At 45.6% G+C, this 23,278-nt stretch overlaps 1 protein-coding gene and 2 long non-coding RNA genes across 4 annotated transcripts in view; 1 reads left to right on the forward strand and 2 right to left on the reverse strand.

Annotated features, from left to right (window-relative positions):
* LOC125137909 (uncharacterized) overlaps positions 1-5,026 on the reverse strand; it is a 34,019-nt gene extending 28,993 nt beyond the window's left edge. The window contains exon 1 of the long non-coding RNA XR_007137533.1: positions 4,739-5,026. This is a non-coding gene — a long non-coding RNA (uncharacterized LOC125137909). The remainder of the gene's footprint in view (positions 1-4,738) is intronic.
* Positions 4,190-6,815, forward strand: NEUROG2 (neurogenin 2). 2 transcript variants are annotated; one of them, XM_047799039.1, is made up of 2 exons: positions 4,190-4,521; positions 4,875-6,815. In XM_047799039.1, the coding sequence occupies exon 2, from the start codon at positions 4,876-4,878 to the stop codon at positions 5,692-5,694; it is 819 nt and encodes a 272-aa protein (XP_047654995.1). In that variant the 5' UTR covers positions 4,190-4,521; position 4,875; the 3' UTR covers positions 5,695-6,815. The 2 variants fall into 2 exon arrangements, with proteins under 2 accessions (XP_047654995.1, XP_047654994.1); XM_047799038.1 differs by having other exon boundaries at positions 4,212-4,517; positions 4,875-5,858.
* Positions 6,816-6,828: 13 nt separating this feature from the next.
* On the reverse strand, positions 6,829-21,491 carry LOC125137910 (uncharacterized). The gene is made up of 3 exons (XR_007137534.1): positions 21,322-21,491; positions 18,067-18,353; positions 6,829-11,404 (listed from the first exon to the last, which is right to left on the reverse strand). It is a non-coding gene; the product is annotated as an uncharacterized LOC125137910 (long non-coding RNA).
* Between the last annotated feature and the right edge of the window lie 1,787 nt (positions 21,492-23,278).

A 23,278-nucleotide genomic window follows, 5' to 3' on the forward strand; every position in this document is an offset into this window, starting at 1 on the left:
TTGTGAGGTCGAAGTGTGGATGGGATGTAGCCTATGGCCCCACAGCAACACCTACCCTAAACTTTAGGGCTTTTGGGTCGTCTCAAAGTTCAAGCTTCTTAGAAACAACAAAGACTTTCTAAAGATCTCCACCCCCTTCCCCCCTCCCCTTACTTTTCTCTCCCTACACGCACTGGGGCGGCTGGGGGGGCGGCGAGGAGGGCTTTCTTTTAAGGCTTGGGGGTGAGTTTAAATCACTGGGCTCCCATTTCTTGATAACTGCCTGCTTTGAACTTTTGTTCTCTTAAAGTAGGATTGCACACTGAAAGAGGGGCTGAAGATGAACAGTTTGACCCTGTAGGACAGTTCACGCAATGGACAGGAGCGGCCCTCGGCCGCCAAACTCACTGCCGCTATTGACGCGCTCCCCTCCCCCTTCGCCTAACATTTCAGCCTCGTTTCATCTGGACAATCTTTTAGACCACACAAGCGCCTCTTGAATTTATTTAGGATAAAAGAGTGCTAGAAGAGTCCAGCTAAGGAGGATATTTGGCATTAGCCACGTCTTCGCAAATCTGAGTACAAATCGAAATGGCTTGCTTTCAGCAAAATCCAAGCAAGATGCTGAACCAATAGAATTTTGCAACTGAGTGTGAATGGCTGGTTTCTGGATTGCACTGGGGTGTTAGACTGTTCTTGGGGTTCTTCTCTTTTAAAAAACGATACTCTTCAAAGGGGAAATGTGTCCAGGAATATTACCAAGAGTGATGTTTCTCTTGAAGACTACAATGCAAACACACAGCCAAAATTCTTAGAATTCCAAGACAGTATAGAGGGTGACTTTTTAAAAATGCCTGTAGTTTGTACATCACTGCAAACACACACCACTGTACATACCCAAAGAAGCCCCAATTTTAAAAACAAAGTTATATATAAACTCCATAATATCTTTATATTTATATAGAGATCAATTGATGTCATTTGAATGTGTATATAAGCTTAAGTTTCTTGGCATACTTTTTCCTTTCAAAGGAAATTTCCAGAATCAGAAATGTGCAATTTACCCTCATAATATTTTACTTTTACTAGATAACTACACAGGATACACTTAAATAAGCATTATTAATGTTTTACGTATAGTATAAAAAGTTTGGGTTTTGACAAAGGAAAGCATGTGCCCTTTCAGCACACCATAAACACATAAAATCTTGGGAGAACATAAAAACTGGGGAGTCAGACACCCAAATACTGTTAAAAATCAACTAAAAAAAAAAATCCATTGTGTTTCAAAAGCACTAAGTTAGACCCAGCTTGATCTCAGTGTTCATTTGGAGTTATCCAGTTTTCCTTTAGGCCTCCACTTAACTGGATCCTGATTCTGTTCTTCCCCCAATATATTTTATCATCAAATCAACCCAGCACTTTCTAGCCAAATGAAAAATTTAAGACCTGTCCAAAGAAGTAGGTTCCTGCTGATACTAAAATAAACTTTTTTTTTTTTTTGCCTTTTCTAAGGGCCGCTCCCGAGGCATATGGAGGTTATCAAACTAGGGGTCTAATTGGAGCTATAGCCGCTGGCCTACACCAGAGCCACAGCAACTCAGGATCCAAGCCGAGTCTGTGACCTACACCACAGCTCATGGCAACGCCGGATCGTTAACCCACTGAGCACGGGGCAGGGATCAAACCCGCAACCTCATGGTTCCTAGTCAGATTCGTTAACCGCTGCGCCACTGTGCCACGACAGGAACTCCTGAAATAAACCTCCCTTTGCTTGTACTACGTTAACCTATTGGCTTTTCTTTCTTTGCAAGCTATCCAAAGACTGGCACTCCATAATATGTCCCATCACTTCAGTACGTGCTCTTCAGTTATTTCCTCAGAAATTTCCTTTCTCGCTCTGTTTCTTTCAAAATTAACACCCAAATCCTGCATGCACTCCCATGTGTTTCTTCCATTTTTATGCCCACTAAGTCAAGACCTTTGAGGGTTTTCCTTTAGCAGGGCTGTAAAGAGTATTTCTTTGTTTGGTATCAGTGATGGTCACCTATAAAATAATGCCACTGTGTGTGCATGCAGCCGAGGTAAGCACTTCTGGTGTCCACTACTGACACATCTTTCGCTTGATCCAACTCTTTTATGAAGTTCTTATTCTGCAAGTTCACACAGAGACAGAGACTCAAGGAAGTGTGCACGAGGCAGATGCCGTATTCTGGAGATACTGGACGTTTTTGTCATTTCTTTTTAAATATCTGCACTTCTGCCAGGAGAAATGAAGCTGTTCTGAAAGGACTGAGGAAGGAACTGGGGAAATAATGCTTTTAAATTAATAGAATTTGTTTTTTAAAGGGGAGGAGATGCCAAACAGAAACATGAACCAGCAAGGTGACCATCATGGCAGTTTTCAAATAATTTCAAGACAAGAGGAAGTCTGAAGGTTGGGAACCTGCCGTGGGTAACAGTCTCTTTCACCGGTTTCTAATTTTCATTTTCTTTACTTTGTGTCTTCCAAGCCTGCTCATTACCTCCCTGCAGAAAACATTAAACAAATTAAAACCACGCCAAAACACTTTCATCATCCCTGTCTCTGAAATACAACTTGTTTCCAACGTCAATGAGCCAGAGATCACAGACACTATTCTTTTTCTCTTGCCGCTTTTCACGTTCTAACATTCCACCTGTGCCTTGCTTAAACCTCATTTGCAAAAGGGACTCCTCTCCAATCTTCTGGAGTCCAGATCCACCCCTGCTCTCTGTGTACCATCTAACACTTGGCCCAGCACCCACTTCTGGGGGCTCGGGTTCTGTCCCTAAGAAGTCGGCCACTCTGACAAGAGGGTGGGCGTCAAAGTGAGGAGGAGGAGGCGTGAGGGAGTGCTGCTGAGCAATTCTGAACAAGTTCCCACCGAAGTCCAGTAGCCCTTCAGCTCTTTTTTCCCATTGAAAAGCCGGGGGAATCAAGAGTATGGGCCCCATGTCCCTACAACGCCCCCCAGCGCGGAGCAGAGGTCATGGAAATGTCAGTGCAGCCCATTCGCTCGAGGGAGGTGCTGGCTGCCACCCAGGCGGGATGCCTCCTTGCTGTACCGCCCAGCCATAAACGGGTTAACCCCTACCCCAAACTAAAAAGCCGTAGCAGTGCTCAGAGCCTCAGTTTGTCACAGTAAAACGAGGAGTCCCTTTTAGATCTAACACGTGAGCGCTTTTCTCCTCACACCCTCTGAAAGCCCATCTACGGCACCCCCCCACTCGATCTCTCCTGGCAGGAAACACCTCTATGAACCTGCCAACTGCCTCACTCTCCCATGTGAGTCTCTCTGGAACCTAAACACGCTTGCCCACCAAGCGCCCACAGCTCGCCACCCACACCCCATTCCTCCTTTAACTAAATGAATGCATTTTAAAATCGGTCACCACTTGATACAGCTCCTAAGAAGCTTTGCCAAGACACGTCCGGCAGCACCAGAGGGCTAACTGCTTTCCCCGGGATCCTGACCCCCATTAACTAATTCCTCGGATCCCAACGTCCGGGAGCTAGGATGCTGGGCAGCGCCGGGTGCGGTGCCTGTGCGCGCGCGGCGGGGGCGGGGGGTGGGGTGCAGCCTCGAGGATCCGGCGGGGGCTATCGCCTTGGTCTCCCCAGCGGCCGCCAGCGCCCCGGCCCCTAATGAGCCGCTGAAAGGGAGCGGGCTCCGGTGCGCGTGGCTCGCAGGCCTCCCGGAGTCCCGGACGCCGTGATTGGCCAGCTGCGCCTCGCGACCTCCATTCATTAATAAATTAGCGGCACGCTCCAGCCGAGCGCGAGCCACCAATCACAATGGGCAGCGGCGGCGACAACAGCCGCAGCTTGAGCTGAAGCCGCCGCCACCGCTTCAGCAGTCCGACCGCAGCCTCCAGCTCCAACAGGAGCTTTAGAACCATTTTATGCTGATTAGATAAAGGGGGGAAAAGAGAGGCGGGGGGCGATGGGAGGGGGATGGATGGCAGGGCCTAGGGGAGGGGGGGAAGGGGGTGAAAAAAAAAGAAAGAAATGAATGATGATAATGCAATGAAAAGAGTAAGCCGGAGAGGGAAAAGCGGGGGAGAAGGGGGGCCGGCACGGGAGTGGGGAGGAGGCGGCGGCGGCCGGGGGTGGGGGGAGATGGGGGCCCCGGGGGCAGATCTGATTGTTTTCTCGGTGGTATATAAGGGGTTTTAAGGAGAGTCGTGTGCCAGACACGCAGCCACTGAACCACAAGCAGCTTCGCTTTAACTGGAGTGCCTGAGAGTCGCGTGCCGGGAGCCGCACCGCCGGGGACTGACTGACAGACAGACACGCACCACCACCAAAACACACGAGACCCAGGCGGGTCACCGCGGCCGCCGAGGCTCTTGGCAACCTCGCGGGTAGGAGAGGTCCCCCGCGGAGCGGCGCCGCAGTAGCGCCAGGTCCGCAGGGTTCCAACCCGCAGAAGGCGCGGCGCTGTGCTCCGAGCTGCGCGGAGAATCGCAGCACAGGCTAAAGTAATAGCGACGCTGAGGCACATTTAGAGAGCCAAGTAAGTAAGTATCCGCGCTGCGCCTTCCACTCTGTCCCACCACACCCGAAAGCCTCTTGCTCCCGCTGAATCGGTCGCGGGAGCCGCATTCCCTTCCCGGGAGGGAACACAACCGCCAGGGCGGCCCGCAGCTTTAGGAACCCACTTAGCGGGCGACAGGGTCGCAACGAGGGGCGCTCCTGAGCTTGGCGGGCGCTGGCGGGGTTTCCTCCCCAACTTACGTTACTCCTTGGCGCTGTTCGGAGCCGGTCTTCTCCGAAGCGCGCAACAGGACGTCCCGGTGACACCAAGAACTTGCCTCTGCTTCTGTATTTACACTTCGTTCGGTTCTTTCTCCTTCACCGCTCTCTCCTCCAGGATGTTCGTCAAGTCCGAGACCTTGGAGTTGAAGGAGGAAGAGGACGTGTTGGTGCTGCTCCGCTCGGCCTCCCCCGCCTCAGCAGCTCTGACCCCGCTGTCTTCCAGCACAGACGAGGAGGAAGAGGAGGAGCTGCGCTCGTCGGGCGGGGCGAGTCGGCCGCGTGGAGCAGAGGCCGGGCCCGGGGCGCAGGGCCGCTCGCCGGGAGGAACAGAGGTCTGCCGACCCGCGCGGCTACTGGGTCTGGTGCACGAGTGCAAGCGGCGCCCCTCCAGGGCGCGGGCAGTTTCTCGGGGCGCCAAAACTGCCGAGACAGTGCAGCGCATCAAGAAGACCCGTAGATTGAAGGCCAACAACCGCGAGCGCAACCGCATGCACAATCTCAACGCGGCGCTGGATGCGCTGCGCGAGGTGCTCCCCACTTTCCCGGAGGACGCAAAGCTCACCAAGATTGAGACCCTGCGCTTTGCCCACAACTACATTTGGGCGCTCACAGAGACCCTCCGCTTGGCCGACCACTGCGGGGGCGGCGGCGGAGGCCTGCCGGGGGCGCTCTTCTCCGAGGCAGTCTTGTTGAGCCCGGGAGGCTCTAGCGCCGCGCTGAGTAGCAGCGGAGACAGCCCTTCGCCTGCCTCCACGTGGAGCTGCACCAACAGCCCCGCGCCGTCCTCCTCCGCATCCTCCAACTCCACCTCCCCCTACAGCTGCACTTTATCTCCTGCCAGTCCGGCGGGTTCAGACATGGACTATTGGCAGTCCCCACCTCCCGACAAGCACCGCTACGCATCTCACCTCCCCATAGTCAGGGACTGTATCTAGAGCTCTGCTACACACGCCAGGCTTTAGTGGGTACCCTTTCCTGCCCTCGATCAAGCCCTCCTCCCACCCCTTTCCTGCCCCGCGCTCCATGCCCTAGAAACCGTCTCACTACTCAGAGCAGGTGTAGCCGTTCTAGTTCCTCAGCTGTTTGTTGCATTCCTAGGCTAAAGGCTTCCTTCATTCAGACAGGCTCCCTAATTTATTGGTATGATGGAGCTTACTGTCAAAGAAAATAGTAGAGGTGCGGGGGGAGCATTTGTTAAGGCTAACAAGATGCCGGGAAGAGATGAAGGGGGCTTGTCTAAAGAGTTCGCAGAGCCGACCGACGCCCCTCCCCTCTCTCGGAGCAGTTCGTGTGAATCTCCCAGGGGGAATGCAACTGGTTCCTGTGATCTCTTCACCTTTGCTTCTACATAGAGATGTTAATGTCGAGTAGAAAGAAATGTATCTTAGCATCTGAATGATTTTACTGGTAATAATATTATCCACTGATTTGCAATGGCTGGCATCTGCTTTCTTCCCAGTGCTGTCTGCGGGCTGTGGGAATTTCACCTGTCAAACCAAACTTTCCCTCTCTGATGTGCACTTTGTTCTGTTTCCCAGATTCGTCACAATGCCTATTGTCCCGCCCTTCTCTTTCCTTTTTCTTCTCCATTTTGCCATCTGTCTCTTATGATTTATAAGGGGGAAAAAGTTGTTTTGTTAGAGGGCCAGGTTAGAAGTCATTGTATAATTTGTAGGCTTTGTAATGATTGAATGCAAGCGTGGAAATTTAGGCTGAACTCTCTATCAAAAGGAAAAATGTGGAGGAAAAGGGAAAAATCAGGAGGGAGGACTGCTTCATGCATTATTTATCTCGACCTTTTAGGGGAGAAGGAACTCCCCCATTCTTTCAAGAGATTAAAAATAAATCAACAGACTGAAAACCTAAGCAGACACGGAGCATTATCAGAATCAGCCACACACGTGTTTCCTTCTATTTATTATAAAGAAAAATTTCATGGGAAAAGTATGTATTTTTTGTATATTCTACAGAGTTTATTCTAGTATGTATTTACATATTGGAAGAACAAGAAAATTGTTCTTGTGATTAAGCTATAAATAAAGTATAATTTTCATAATTTTTGTGGTTGTATTATAATTTTTTCCTGCTTAGGTGGTTTTTAGAAGAATGAGTTGCATTTTTCTGAAATTCTCCCCATATCAAATTAAGTAGATGACTTGTGTTTTTCATCTGTTTGTATGTAGAATTTCACTGACACACAAAGTCTGAGCGATCATAGGAAGCTGAACTCTACTCGAGACACTAACATTGACATAAAAGTAACTCTCAATACAAACCAAACTTGGTTTTTAAGAAATCAATTTCTGAGCAAGCAAGATTAGTGGGAAAAAAGGGGGGGATTTAAATGATAATTAAGTCATGATAAGCACCAAAGTTCAGAAACTTTGATTTCAAAAAGTGAAGTTGAAATTTCTTGGTAGAGTGAGCAGAAATTTGGTTCTTTCACTTCTCAGAGCTTGGATTATTTGTGAGCTGAAGCAACTGGACAGTGATCTCTAAGGTGGCTTCCAGCCCTACCATCTGTAGTGTAGCAGTGTTTATAAATTCATTACTGGAAGCTGATTTCATATTAGCCAATCCAATCTTTGTTAAAATAGTTACATGGTCAAAACTTCCTCAAAGAGAAAGCAAAGACGATTTCCAATCTTCAGGATACATAATTCTGTAACTTGCACCCCAATCTCCAAAGCAGAAATGAATGACTTTGGCCTTGGGTGAAAGTTGACCAAGTGAAGGTTGACCACATTCTAGGTTTAAGCCTCTTGGGGGAAGGGTGATCAGGACAACACAAGCTAAAAGGTCAGATTAGCAAAGAAATGTTGGTTGTGCAGTCTCCCCCTCCCTCATGAGTTTTATATCTGCTTACAGTTTGAGCTAAATCCTCCACTCTGCGTGAAGCAAGGATAATTCTTCTGAGGTGTTCATCTGAAACTCCTCCTCCTATCCATCCATATGGAAAATACTAAGTGTTGAATATCTTAATAACTTCACTTTCAATCAAAGGAAGAACTAACTCAGGGTTTGTTTGGTTTTCATCTCTGGAAGACCTGTTGAAACTCCCTGTTGAAGCTGGAAGCCTTCAAGATTGTATTATTCTTAGTCACTCTTGATTAGCTAATATGAAGAGAAAGTGATACTTCTCTTACATTCACCTTAGTGTTTTAGTGTCTTGTTTCTACTGTTTAAAAAGCCAAGCCAGCAAGCAAAGCACCTGTAGTATGAGAGTTTTAAAATATCACAGTTTTGATGCCAAATAACGGTTCTTTTAGTGATGATCATGTTTATGGTGATTATAGGGTGCTTTTTTTGAAAACTTGCCGAGGAAACAGCTCATGGCACAGGTCTGAGGCGGAAAATCCTCAGCTGCAGGTGCTTGAGAAACTTCAACGGATGAGGGGATCCCATAAACAGGTGGTGACCTCAACGGGCTTATTTGGAGAGGCTGGGATGGGGAGAGAGGTCAAGAATCACAGCTTTGAGTAATGGTGATTCAGCTAAGCACTTAAGCTGCAACCTAGTTGAATCTAGCAGCCACTTCTACACAATTTCTCCAGGATCAGAGACCCCTTCAATGCAAGCTTGCACGTCCCCTTATACACCAGCAGCACGTCTCACACGGCAGAAATTCCGTCTACCTTCTGTAATTTTCACGCACGCTTTCCCTTCCCTACCTCCTTTATTTTACACTAAAATTGGTGCAATTACTTTTTATGGCGACTAATCACTTTTAGCAGTTACGAATGTTCTTTCTGCCTCACTTCTCGCTGGGAGTTCTCTTCCCCAACCCCCAGCAACTCCACAGCCTGTGGGCTGAGGCCCAGTCGTCCTCTCCCCTCCCTCCCAGGAGTGAGAATTAAAGGGCAGAAGCTTCAGCTGTAGGGAATATAGCCGCTCTTCGATTTTATCCATTTCCCTCACCGCCTTGGGACAAGGTGCTCTGTCTGCACCCAGGGGTCCTTCTATTTCTGGAGTTCTCTGCTGGGCGACGTTTCAAGCAAAGTCATAGAGATGTTCTTCCCCCAAGGGTTGCCGGATCTTTTCAGACCAGGGGCGCGGCGGGCGTGTTTACCGAAGTGCGATGAGGTGCGAGGGCTGGTCCTGTCCTGGCTGGGTCTTCGCTTCCACGCCGCCAGGCTTTGGACATCGATTGCGTTTTTGCTGTTCTGAATTACCCAGGCCTCGTTAAGGGGGATTTTTCCTTCACTAGATTTAAAAGAAATCCATCAGAGGGCGAACAGGGAGAAAAAGAGGCAGGGAGGCGGGCTACCAGGCGAGGTGGGGGAGAGGAGAGCTCGGGCATCCAGAGCATCCCCCGCCCCCAACCAGAGCAGAAGCCGGGTGGGCGCCTTCGCCGCAGAGCCCTGCCAGCCGGGTGGAGGTGAGGTGGTCGGAAGGCCCTGGGCAGCCTTGGCCAATTGGAGCAAGGGTTCGGTGGCTCCTTCCTTAGGGTTAGCCCGTTACCCGCAGACGGCATCTAAGCCCGGGGCTCCCGGCCGCAGCAGGGCCGGGTCTGCCGGAGAGGCTGGGAGTGGCAAGCCGGCGCCCGCCCACCGCGTGCACCCCCTGCATCGCACAGCCTTGGGCAGGTTGTGACTTCTGGGCATCGACACCTGGAACCCGTTAAAAGCGCCTTCCCCTCACGCCTGGCCTCGGCCTCCCCCCACCCCGAGGCTCTCGGGTCCCAGGCGAGCTTTGAATGTATTAATTAAATAAAGCAGGCAGCCCTTGAATCGCGCCAATGCAGGGCGCTCCCGGGAGCGTGAAAGTCCCGGCCTCAGAATCCGCAAAAGAAAACGTGTGAAAAGAGAATTAGTGAAATTAGGTTAGACCAATAAAACGTGAGGGCTCCAGCACCCCCTTTTTAGCTCCCCCAGCCTGGGGCTAGAAGGGCTATCTGGTCTATTGTTTCCTACCCCGGCAGGGGGTTCATTGTGTGATAAATAATTCCCCGTCCATTTTAGTCTTTAAAAAAATGGGTATTTGCATAATCACTGCTTTGATGTGGCCAGAAATCGGAGGCTTGGTCTCCCCAACTCTGCTATTGGTAGCGAAGCAACAAAGCTCGATCCAGATCTTTCATTTCGCTGACAGTGTGTGGGGCAGATTGTCAGAAACTGCAGCATTAAGCCGCTGCCTCCTTTTAAAAAAGGATCCACTTTAATGATTAAACCTAGGGAATGTCCCCAAAAGGGGGAGGGGTGAAAGATGAGGGTTCTCAACCCACCCCCCCCACCTCCCTCTGTCCTCCGGGGTTCATTGTTCTTAGTAGTTTCTTTTCCAAAGTCCTTGTGTGTGTGTGGGGGGGGGGGTGCGCCGGTCTTGGGGCCTCCCCACGTGGCTCGCTGTGGGCGCCCGCAGGGGTCCGGAGGCCGAGGAGGGGCGAGGTCTTCAGGAGCAGTCCTCCTCGCCCCGTACCCATTTTTCTTTTCCCAGTTTGGTTTATCCAGCCTGGAAGGGGTTCGTCCTATGAAGGATGCCGACATGAGCTCCTCTTTGGTCCCCGAATGGAAGCCAGGCGGGGAGGTCCCCTGGGAACGCAACTTGGGGGCAGTTTCAGATGGTCCCCGACAAGAGTGAGGAGCAAAGAAATTCAGTCATCCGGAAAGCCGACCGGGAAAGCCAGTGTGGCCGAAGCTATTATTTCCCTGCAAGGTGGCAGTGAGTCGGAAGACGGAGTGGGAAAGAATCCTGATGGTGTTGCGCTACAATAAATAACTTTTTCTTTTTTTTCCTCTCGGTTCCAGGGTCGCGGGAGGAGGGAAGGGGATGGGAGCGCTCCTGTCTGCTTTCGCTAGCACCCGGCCTCTCCAGCCCCTGGAGCGCCAAGGGGGAACAGCCAGCTTGGATTCTTAATTAGGAACACCACGGGAAAGGCTGGGGCTGCCTGAGCCTCCGGACAGGCGCTGGCTCTGCGCTCCAGCCCGGGGTAGGTCTCACCTGTGGGAGAAAAGGCTCAGCCTCCCCGGACCTGAGAGGGGGTGGGGACGGGGGTTGGAGGGAGCAGGCAGGAAAGGAGGAAGATTAGGAAGCACCTGAGCGACCTGGGTCCCATTCCTGTGGCTCTTCCGAGCCCCCACATCTTACCGAGCAGCACCCCCCCCCCACTCCCGCCGGGGCCATTTGACTGGTGTTCCAAGAGCTTTTGGGCGCAGAGCTTCCATGGTTGTTTAGCTCCTTATAAGTTCTCTTTTTACTTATCTTTCCCTTTTACTTTTCAAGGCTGTAACTTTATAAGCAATTGGCTTTCTTCATATCAACTTTCTCACAAAAGCATACTTCTTAGGAAATAAAAGGACTTGGAATTCAAGATTTTTCCCAATGGAGGCGTACCTTTAATTTTGTTTGGACCTTTGAGAGTAGCCCTTTAGAGTCATGTTACCTCGGTAAACACTGTAGGGTGTGCTGAATCCCAGAGACGTAGGAAGTCAAGAGACAAAAAGTTGTTTCAAAGGACATATCTCCCAGAGAGGCCGTTTGGACTGTAGCTGGCCTTTCAAAGATTCAATAACAAATGTATGTCTTTTCTGATGTTGTTGAATTGTAGAAAAGCCTGTGCCACCAGTACTTTGCTTCATTTCTCCTTCCTTTCTGATGATTCCATCACCACCTTCTCCTTTCTCTTCACTCCAGGACCTGGAACTATAGCTGAAGACATTAAACAATGGGGTGAAGAAACAAAACCTTTCACTTGTCTTAAATGATCAAGAAACTCAGCCATAAAAAAAAAATGACATAATGCCATTTGCGGCAACATGGATGGAACTAGAGACTCTCATACTGAGGGAAATGAGTCAGAAAGACAAAGACAAATACCATATGATATCACTTATAACTGGACTCTAATATCCAGCACAAATGAACATCTCCACAGAAAAGAAAATCATGGACTTGGAAAATAGACTTGCGGCTGCCTGATGGGAGAGGGAGGGAGTGGGAGGGATCCGGAGCTTGGGCTTATCAGACACAACTTAGAATAGATTTACAAGGAGATCCTACTGAGTAGCACTGAGGAACTATGTCTAGATACTCATATTGCAACAGAACAAAGGGTGGGGGAAAAATGTATACATGTAAGGATAACTTGATCCCCTTGCTGTACAGTGGGGAAAAAATTAATAAAAAGCTTAAAAAAAAGAAAAAGAAACAATTAAGGCAAAGAGCTAAAGTCCATGTTAAATGGGAATAGGAACCTTCAACATAAGCAGAGAAAACTGGGAGCTGGTTTCCATGGCAGCAGGTTGCAATAAAGCTTAATTCCTTGTGACAAAGAGGTCATCTTCCTTTTCAAATGTTTTTATGATCCCTTTGTGCATTGTATTTTGGCATAAAAGCTTCTTTGCACCGTCAGGGCTCCACAGGCAGCTCTGTGACTCTCAAGGGGGTTTATTGCCTCCTTGGTATAAGAATAGCAGAAAGGAGCCAAACTAGTGCCAGTGTGACAAAAGACAACCCCAGAGGCTTGCCACTGCTTTCTTTCTGTAAGACATAAATCTTGCTATGCATTAAAATAATTTTAAAAATGAGGTATTTTGGATAATTTCAATTTGATTTTGTTTCTTCAACTTTTCACACATATTGAAACACTAAATGCAAGCACAGATAAGAAGATTGATTCAATGTGAGAATATGGTTAATTTATTTTTCGCCTTACTTTCCAGATAATTTTGGAGAAGAAATCAAATGAAGTAAAACCTGGAACATACCTTTGAAACTGTGTGGAGAAAGCCTAACCATAAAGTTTAGATAACTATTGTATTAATGCATTGATACTGCTTTCATATCACTGTGTCTAGAACATGATCCAAAAAAAAATTTTTTTTTAAATCAGACGTACCTAAACATCTTTCTTAACTCTAAACTGCCATGGCAGCAGCTTGGCATAGACAAGGAAAAACATATGATTTTTCTGTTAGAAGAGTAAAGCAGTTTTCTTTTTTTTTTTTTTTTTGTCTTTTCTAGGGCCACACCTGAGGCATATGGAGGTTCCCAGGCTAGGGGTCTAATCGGAGCTGTAGCTTCCAGCCTACACTAGAGCCACAGCAATGCCAGATCTGAGTCATGTCTTCGACCTACACCACAGCTCATGGCAACGCCGGATCCTTAACCCACTGAGCAAGGCCAGGGATCGAACCTGCAACTTCATGGTTCCTAGTCAGATTCATTAACCACTGAGGCACAATGGGAACTCCAACACAAAAGTTTTGAGTTCAAATCTAGTGTTTTTCTTGAATTAGAAGAAAATGATGTCACCATATCTGCACAACATGGGTGCTACACAGGCAAGCTTGCCAACAGAGCTCTCAATGGCTTCGCAGAGGAAGCTCCTATCATTTTCAGCAGACCTGGGGGAGCCCTTCTGACATCTTCAATCTGGGAAGAATCAGAAAGTAGCGAAAACTGAGTTTTATTTTTCTTGAGCAAATCATTTAAAAGAGATTTCAATTCTGTTTGAGTGAAATCTTGGACTATTCCGCTCTTGTACATTGGGGAGCGTTGTATAGACCTTCTAGAGGTTTGCTTTTTTTTTTTTTCCCCCAGAGCAGAATGGTTCTGAACTATAGTAGATGAAGCTGAACTGATGATGAAGGCACAAACCAGAGGTACCCCCATCACCTTCACATTACTCTGAATTCTCAATACTCATGTCTTGGATGATGGTAATGATAATAATACATTACAAAGTGGGCTGGAGCAAATCCCTATGGTGACAACTACTGGTCACAGCTCTCCAGATAATGGCTAGTTCCATATCTTTCCACTGAAAAGACACCAAGGTTTAATTTTCTGCAATGGCTCCCTTTTCCTACCCCAGCAAAATAAGTGATGTTACAAGACTGTTTGTAAGGGACTAGAAGGAGAGGATTCGGAAATGGGGGGCTCCTCTTTTTGGTATTCATGACACACTTTAGCATTTCGATAGCACATTTGAAGGGACTGGGAGTCTCCAAATAACACTAAACAAGCCAGCTATGCTTACACCACACAGTATCTTCACGGTGTCTCACAGAATCTGTAGCATTCACAACCGTCAACCTCTGTCCTTCAGCACTGTATCACTGTTTGGGTAGAACTGACTCTTGTCCGGACAATGCCTTCCAAACACTAGGCAATATTACCGCGTGTTTCAGGAAACAGAATTTCATTGGTACTATTTTTATCCTACACTGGAACTGTTCTTCAAAGCCCATGATTTCATTTCATTCCATCTGGACAAATTCCGGCTGCCTGATACTGTGGAGGACGTGTCTAGCTTCCACCAATATCTGATGTTTTAACCCTAATGCGCAGGCTCAGGCCCCTTACAACAGGGTGGAGCTCCATCTCTGTTCTCTCTTCCTCTTCTCTTGAGAGGGTGAGATCAAAATATCAAAGCCGGTTGGGTTTCTGAGGGACCATATGAAGAACGGTTTTTGTGAGTCACCTCAACTCACAGTGGATTATTACATGAAGTGGAAAAAAACTTGTGATTTGAAAGCTGCTAAGATTTGATGGTTTTTACTGCATTGTAACAGTCTATTTTGATTAATATGGATGCATATTTATTTGAAGACTGTATAATTTTTGGGTAGCAAAAAGAAGTCTGTAAAACTTGGTAGCTTAACTCTGAATAGTTTGAAGATTCCATTACAAAAGGTTTTTTTGTTTGTTTTGTTTTGTTTCTTTTTAGGGCTACACCTGTGGCATGTGGAAGTTCTGGGACTAGGGTTCATATCGGAGGTGCAGCTGCAGGCCTATGCCACAGCCACACCAACACCAGATCTGAGCCACATCTATGATCTGCACTTCAGCTTGCACCAATGCCAGATCCTGAACCCACCGAGCGAGGCCAGGGATTGAACCCTCATCTTCACAGACACCATGTCGGGCACTTAACCCACTGAGCAAAACGGGAACTCCATTTTTTTTTTTTTTTAGGGCCACATCCAAGGTATATATATGGAGGCTCCCAGGCTAGAGTTCAAATTGGAGCTACAGCTGCTGGCCTACACCACAGCCATAGCAAAGCAGCATCTGAGCTGTGTCTGCGACCTATACCACAGCTCACGGCAATGCTGGATCCTTAACCCACTGAGTGAGGCCTGGGATCGAGCATGCGTCCTCATGGATGTTAGTAGGGTTCACCGCTGAGCCATGATGGGAACTCCCAAAAGCCATTTTTATTTGTATTTGGTTTTCCCATGACAGAAAGTTTTATGCCTTAAATTCTATAGCCATCCTAAGAATGATTTTTTTTTTTGTCTTTTTGCCATTTTCTTGGGCTATCGCATATGGAGGTTCCCAGGCTCGGGGTCTAATCAGAGCTGTAGTTGCTGGCCTACGCCAGAGCCACAGCAACGCGGGATCCGAGCCACGTCTGCAACCTACACCACAGCTCACGGCAACGCCGAATCCTTAACCCACTGAGCAAGGGCGGGGATCGAACCCGCAACCTCATGGTTTCTACTCGGATTCGTTAACCACTGAGCCATGACAGGAACTCCCCTAAGAATGATTTTTAAAAGCCATCTTAATCATTTTTACCTGTACCGTTTAGTGCTTTTAAGTATACTCACATTGTTGTGCAAGCAATTTCCAGAACTTTTTCGTCTTGCAACACTGTAATGCTACGCCTATCAAACAGCAACTCTCCCTTTCCTTTCCCTTCCAGCCCCAGGAAACCACTATTCTTTCTATTCCTAGGAATTTGATTACTTTACATACCTTATCTAATAAAAGCTATTTTTATTTTTAAAGCATTTAGAGTCGCTGTCCCCATTTTTCACCTATTAAACTTTATTTCTTCATACTTCTGATGATGAATTAAGCATGTATAAAGTCTTGCCATTCACCACAACTAGCATTTCTGCTATCCTGTGGGAAATAATAATACGGAGCTGTACTCTCCTTTGCATGGTGCTATGGATTGATTAGAAGTAGTTTTGCAGGCAGGTACCCTTATCTTAAGCCATCTATTCTTGAGAGAGCCCTGCACATAATTAGGTGTTTACCCCAGTCTATTCAGAGTGGGACTGAGGTGGTTCCATAGGTTCTGGAGGCTAGATTGAAGAGTAGATTCCTGGGATACCATGGATAAAACCCACTGTGATGTTATTTGATCCTGTTGGACCTAAGCCCATAAGGGGACAGTGTACACTATAATTACTTTATTAACTTAGAGTATGTCATGAGGCTTTTCACTTGGGGGAAGCCAGAGCACTGGATTGAGTCAAGAGGCGGAATATGTGGTGAGGGTCCTTTTTGTTACTGATGGGCTGTGTGACCATGAGTAAATCTCTCAGCCTGATAAGCCTGATAAAACTAGCTATTTCTAAAGTCTCCTCCAGCTCTGAATTTCAAAGTTCTTATAAAATACTATAGATTTGTTTTTAGAAACACTTTTGGACCAACTCGAACAGGTGTATGTTGATACATATATTTTCAGAAGATCTAACTTCAGAAGGAGAGCTGTGCTGATATTCAAAAATAGATAGGAAACCTCTCACTGGTCAGAATGACCATCGTCAAAGTCTACAAACAATAGATGCTGGACAGTGTGGAGAAAAGGGAACCCTCCTACACTGTTGGTAGGAATGTAAATTAGTACAACCACTATGAAGAAAAGTATGGCGGTTCCTTAAAAAACTAAATAATAGAACTACCATATGATCCAGCAACCCCATTCCTGGGCATCTATCCAGAGAAAACCATAATTTGGAAAGATAATGCGCCCCAATGATCACAGTAGCACTATTTACAATAGCAAAGACATGGAAGCAGCCTAAATGTCCACTGACAGAGGAATGGATAGAGAAGATGAGGTACATATACACAATGGAATACTACTCAGCCATCAAAAGAACGAAATAAAGCCATTTGCAGCAACATGGATGGACCTGGAGATGATCATACTAAGTAAAGTGAGCCAGACAAAGAAAGACAAATATCCTATGATATCACTTAAAAGGAATCTAATTTTAAAAATGATACAAATGAACTTTACAAAACAGAAGGAGACTCACAGATTTCAAAAACGAACTTGTGGTTACCAAAGGAGAAACATGGGGGAAGGGATAAATTAGGAATTTAGGATTACCATATACACACTACTATATGCAAAACAGATAACCAACAAGGACCTACAGTATAGCACAGGAAACTCTACCAAATATTCTGTAATTACCTATATGGGAAAAGAATCTGAAAAAGAATGGATATATGTATATGTATAACTGAACCACTCTGCTGTACACCTGCAATTAATACCACATTGTAAATTAACTATACTGTAATAAAAATTTTTTTTAAGTCGTGTTGGAAACAACTCTTCCCCATGCACCGTGGGAATAACGAAGGAACGCGCCATGGCTGCCTGCCTAGCCATCAGTAGAGTCTACCATAGGAGTTCCCGCTCAGCAGAAATGAATCTGACTAGTATCCATGAGGACACAGGTTCAATCCCTGGCCTTTGTCAGTGGGTTAAGGATCCGGCATTGCCGTGAGCTCTGTTGTAGGTCGCAGACGAGCCTTGGATCTAATGTATCTGTGGCTGTGGTGTAGGCCGGTGGCTACAGCTCGGATTTGACCTCCGTGTACTGTGGGTGCAGCCTTTAAAAAAAAACAAGATCAAAAAAAAAAAAAAAGTCTGCGATAAATCGGAGGACAGGACTGATGTGTGCTGTGACATGAGAGACATACATTGAGCATCTATGAGGTTATGGACATAACTCTAACAGTTCCTTCACAAATTTGACTTGACTCTTTGTTTACAGAACTTACTTCTTGAATGAAAAACAAACATTTGATCTTTTTTTTGCTTTTGCTTTTTAGGGCCGCACCCGCAGCATATGGAAGTTCCCAGCCTAGGGGTTGAATCAGAGCTACAGTTGCCCGCCTAAGCCTTAGCCACAGCAACAAAGGATTTGAGCCACATCTGTGACCCATACCACGGCTCATAGCAATGCCAGATCCTTAACCCACTGAGGCCAGGGATCGAACCCCCAGCCTCATGGATACTAGTCAGGTTTGTTACCACTGAGCCATCATGGGAATTCCTTTATCAATCTCATAAATGAATGAATGAATGAATGAATGAATGAATGAAAGAAACAGATGGAGAAACCAAATTTTAAGCCGCCTTTCGTAACTGCATCTTTAAAAACAGAAACTGGAGGCTGAAGGAAGGCAACTGAAATATCCCTCAAGCTAGGCTAATATTTAACACTGACTTCTAAGACTTGCCATGAACTTTGAAACCGATCTTGCTTTTCATTCAGCACTTGCATTGAACAGAAAAAGTCCATCATTTTAGGTAGGGAAGAAAAGCAAACCTTTAAAAAAGATTCTCGCTCTCAAGCCGCCTCCAAGCAGAGGATGACTATTTCTCTTCTTTAGAGACATATTTCTTCATGTGCTTCCTTTCTCCCTCATCTTTGAAGGTGTCTCTTGATGTGGGCATCATGGATCCACAAAACAAATCACACAAGTGATTTAAAATTGTTCTTCTTGGGAGGAAAACAGATTAAGTCTCAGCTCCCCATGAATAGCTCTGCTCTCTCCTTTTTAATAAAGAAGAGTTAGACTGGACCAGTGCCGATGGCATATTTACCTTCATGAGCTAAAAAAAAAAAAAAAAGAAAAAAGAAAAGAAAAAAAGAAAGAAAAAGAAAAGAAAAAGAAAAAAAAGAAAAAAAAAAGTTAATTACTGCTCGGAGCAAGTTAGTCTGGCTGTCCTGAGCTGTCTTTTATTAGTTGTCCCCTTCATTAATTTCCCTCACTGGATTTGCTGCTAATAGCCCCCTGGTCCCAGTCAGCTGAAAGCCACATCTGTGCCATTGAGCAGAAAAGTAGGAGCCTGGCCAAAGGGGGGTGGAGATGGGGTGAAGGAGACGCTATTTACAAATCAACTCTTATTAACATGATGGTCTGGTTTGCTGACGAGGGGAGAGGCTGGGCCTCAGAACAGAAAATTGTGGGGCAGAGGAGAGGGAGTGAGAACTGAAGTGACTGAATTAACCCCCAGTCTGGTAGTTTGGATTTTTACTTCATTCCTTATGAACCAGTGTTCTCCTGGCTTCACCTTAGAATGAAACTTGTTTTTCAAAGGCTGGAGGAAGCATGCAACTCTGTCACTGAACTGCATGACAAGTAGCAAAAGTAGGGCTCTTTTAGTAAGGTGGTTTGATTTCCTCTCATGATTTAGACACTTTGAGAGATCCACGTCAACAAATGACCTGTTTTCCTTTATAAGTTTATAGCTTATTTTTATTTATTTGTCTTTTTAGGGCCGCACCCATGGCATATGGAGGTTCCCAGGCTAGGGGTCGAATTGGAGCTGTAGCTGCTGGCCGACACCACAGCCAGAGCAACGCAGGGTCCGAGCCACATCTTCCATCTACACCACAGCTCATGGCAATGCCAGATCCTTAACCCACTGAGCGAGGCCAGGGATTGAATCTGCATCCTCAAGGATACTAGTTGGATTCGCTTCTGCTGAGCCACGACGGGGACTTTCTCAATAAGTATTTGGTGAGTTAAATGTTGATGAATGAAGGAATTTTCTTTTTCTTACACAAAGAACAATCAGTTCTAAATTCCAATTTATATGCATATTCAATTAAGATCCATCTTGGAGTTCCCTGGTGGCCTAGCAGTTACGGATTTGGTGCTGTCACTGTTGTGGCTCGGGTTCCAACCCTGGTCAAGGGACTTTCACATGCCATGGGTGTGGTCAAAAACAGACATCTCTCAAAGCTCCCCTCTTTTTTTGATAAGAAAGTAGTGTGTTAAAATTTTAACCCTTTTCCTAACCCCTGTCATAGATGGATGTGGGTCTGCCTGAACGATCCTTTTTAATAGAATAATCCATCTCCTCCAGCTGTACCCAGAATCTTCCAAAGCTGCGAAGAGCTGAGAAGTGAGGTGTTGGATGAGGTGGGAGTTAGGGGTTCAGGATATATTCTATATAAACACAATTGTTTGAACAAGAGGTGATAGTAACACCTGTCTGGATACCTTGTAATATCCTTGAACTTCCATTCACATTGCTCTATTGCAGTAAAAAAGTTAAATCTGAATATACTGAGTGTCACACGCCTGGACTTGGGGATCAGTAAGCTTGGGTTCAAATCCCACTTCTAATATTTATTAGGTGTGTGGTCTTAAGCACTGTAATTTTGGTTTTAGCTCCCTATTTCTAAGTAGAGTTAAATGAGCTAGAACATATAATGTGGTCTGCACAAAGTAAGTCCCAACAAATGGTTGCTATTTTATTATTTTTTAAAAAAGAGGAATGCCTTGGAGTTCCTGTCGTGGTGCAGTGGTTAACAAATCTGACTAGGAACTCTTGAGATTGCAGGTTCCATCCCTGGCCTTGCTCAGTGGGTTAAGGACCTGGCGTTGCTGTGAGCTGTGATGTAGGTTGCAGACGTGGCTCGGATCCCGAGTTGCTGTGGCTCTGGCGTAGGCCAGGGGCTACAGCTCCGATTAGACCCCTAGTCTAGGAACCTCCATGTGCCGAGGGAGCGGCCCAGGAAATAGCAAAACAAACAAACAAACAAAAAAAAACCAAAAAAAAATGCCTAATGTGAAACCAAGGGTAGTGACCAGTTAGATCCTTTGAAGTATAAATTGCTTAATAAAAAATGGACTATGGAGTTCCCGTTGTAGCTCAGTGGTTAACGAATCTGACTAGGAACCATGAGGTTGCAGGTTTGATCCCTGGCCTTGCTCAGTGGGTTAAGGATCTGGCTTTGCCACGAGCTGTGGTGTAAGTTGCAGACACGGCTCAGATCTGGCGTTGCCATGGCTCTGGCGTAGGCTGGCAGCTATAGCTCTGATTCGACCCCTAGCCTGGGAACCTCCATATGCTGCAGGAGCGGCCCAAGAAAAGGCAAAAAGTCAAAAAGAAAAGGACTGTAACCTGCTTTCACTGATAAAATCTGTTTTAATTAATTTTACAAAAACTTTCATGTCCTCCAAGTGTCATGTAGCCTGCAGAATGTTTATCCAAGTTGTTCTTTCAGGAACTTGGAGTTGGCTGTGTCTAGTTTGAGCCAATATTGACTGGTCGAGACCACTGATCCTCCAACTGAGCATGTACCAGTGTCCACCTGGTGACTTTTTGACATCAGAGGGCCAAAAACTCTATGTTCAGATCGCGCCAATGCTGTCATTTTTCTCCCATGAAGAAGGTTGTAATTGAGTTGCACTTGTTGAGTCTGCACACTTTTTCATTGTTTTTTTTTTTTTTTCTCTTTCTTTTCAAGGCCACACCTGCAGCATATGGAAGTTTCCAGGCTCGGGGCTGAATTGGAACTGCAGCTGCAGGCCTACACCATAGGCACAGGATCCAAGCTGGGTCTGTGACCTACGCCACAGCTCAAGGCAACGCCGGATCCTTAGCACACTTGAGTGAGGCCAGGGATCAAGTCGACATCCTTGTGGATGCTAGTTGGGCTCATAACCTGTTGAGCCACAATGGGAACTGCTGCTCACCTTCTTCTTATCTTCAATCATCTTCCCCACACTCCCCAGACTCCCACCCCGAGCCTCAACCTTATCCATAAATATCCCGAGCCCCTCACCTTGGGGGAGGCAGATTTGAGAACTGTTCTTCTGTCTCCTCACTTGGCCACTTTGTGCATAAACTGTTTCTCTGCTGCAAATCTCTGCATCGTAGAGTTTGGCTTGCTGGACTTTGGGACAAAGTTCAGTCACAAATATACAATGCATTTTAAGTATGAAAATTATATAGGCTACAGACTTTAAGTTATTTCAAAAATAACATGAGTTCCACAGATATAGAGAACTAGTGGCTACCAGGTTATCAGTGGAGAGAGGAAAGAGGGGAGAGGCAACCTAGGGGTAGAGGAGTAAGAGGTACAAACTATAAAATAAAGCTACAAGGATATCTTGTGCAACTGTGGGGACTAGAGTCAATGTTTGATAATAACTATAAATGGAGCATAACTTTAAAATTGTGTATCACTATATTGCTACATCTATAACTTATGTAATACTGTCTCTCAACTTACTTCAGTAAAAAAACGAGAAAGGTTAAAAAAAGTTCTATTGAACTACCAAAGAAAGAAATCCAGATTAGTAAAAATCTAGAATAATCATAACTATTGACTTTAGAGTGACATTATTTATAGGTTTTTTGGTTTTGTTTTTGTCTTTTTGCCTTTTCTGGGGCCGCTTCCCACAGCATTTGGAGGTTCCCAAGCTATGGCTCTAATTGGAGCTATAGTCGCTGGCCTACACCAGAGACACAGCAATGTGGGATTCAAGCTTCGTCTTCGATCCACACCACAGCTCCCAGCAACGCCGGATCCTCAACCCACTGAGCAAGGCCAGGAATCGAACCTGCAACCTCATGGTTCCTAGTCGGATTCGTTAAGCACTGCGCCACGATGGGAACTCCTAGAGTGACATTATTTATAGTTTATAATTGTAATGAATATAATTATTTGGATAATAAAATAGATACTTCATCCCTTGATAACACATCGTGGAACAAGAGAGGAGCCTATATGACATGGTTTTGGAGGAGTTATTGCAAAAATGAAAAAGCATGTACTCCTTGAACGTGAAATTCCATTTTAAAGAAGTTACCCTACAGAAACTCTCTTATTCTCTCTCTGTATTTACACACACACACTCAGATGTTTGTTACAGTGTTGCTTGTAAAAGAAAAAGGTTGGATCAATTTAAATGTTCATCAACAGGGTGTAAGTTAGATAAGGCATAGAAAATTCACATGATAGAACCCTGCACCATCGTAAGAGTGGAATATTGCTAAGGGAGCTGACTTGCTGTGGTGACAAGCTCATCTACCACTGATGTGGCTAATGGGGTCTTCAGGAAACACTGATGGTTCCATTGTGTCCAAACTAGGCTGATCATCAGAACCACTTGTATTTTATTTAATAAATCCCTAGCTTCTTTTCCAGACTCATTATTCTAGACTTATCACATAGAAAAGCTAGAGCTCAGAATCTGCATTTAAAAAAAAATAAAGAAAATTAAAATGATTCTGATATAGCCAGCTTGGAACGAGTTCTGGGATGAGCATTCAGGAACTGTGGAGTGAGACAGTACAGACACTTATGAAGGATTATTTCCAGATGGTCTTGGTTAAGATACATATATATAATTTGGAAAGTTTTTATTTTTTGCAAGGGGGGCTATATTAAGGTAATGTTTCTTATTTACATTTGTCCTGATAAAGTCTACCTTGGACAAAACTGGAAAGAGGTAAATTGTGAACAATATTTTAGTAAATGAAAATATCAATTTCTAGAACATTATGTATAGAATAATTCAATGTTAATAAAAATGTGAATCTATTTTTATTTTTACCCACATGTCCATATGAGCATAGGAAAACATATGAAAGAATGAAAGAGTACATGCTAAATAGGAATAGTAGGGGCTGGGGAATGGGATTGGATTCGTGGGGTAAGGAAGGCTCTTTTCCTTTGTATCATATACAATACAACAGAATATGAAGTTTTACATTTGTATTAGCAGTTAATTAAA

Source organism: Phacochoerus africanus, chromosome 10 (genome assembly GCF_016906955.1).
Source record: "Phacochoerus africanus isolate WHEZ1 chromosome 10, ROS_Pafr_v1, whole genome shotgun sequence".
Lineage (NCBI taxonomy): Eukaryota > Metazoa > Chordata > Mammalia > Artiodactyla > Suidae > Phacochoerus > Phacochoerus africanus.

What these genes read in the sequence shown, in the direction of transcription:
- NEUROG2 (XM_047799039.1), top strand. Translation starts at nt 4,876, where the DNA reads ATGTTCGTCAAGTCCGAGACCTTGGAGTTGAAGGAGGAAGAGGACGTG.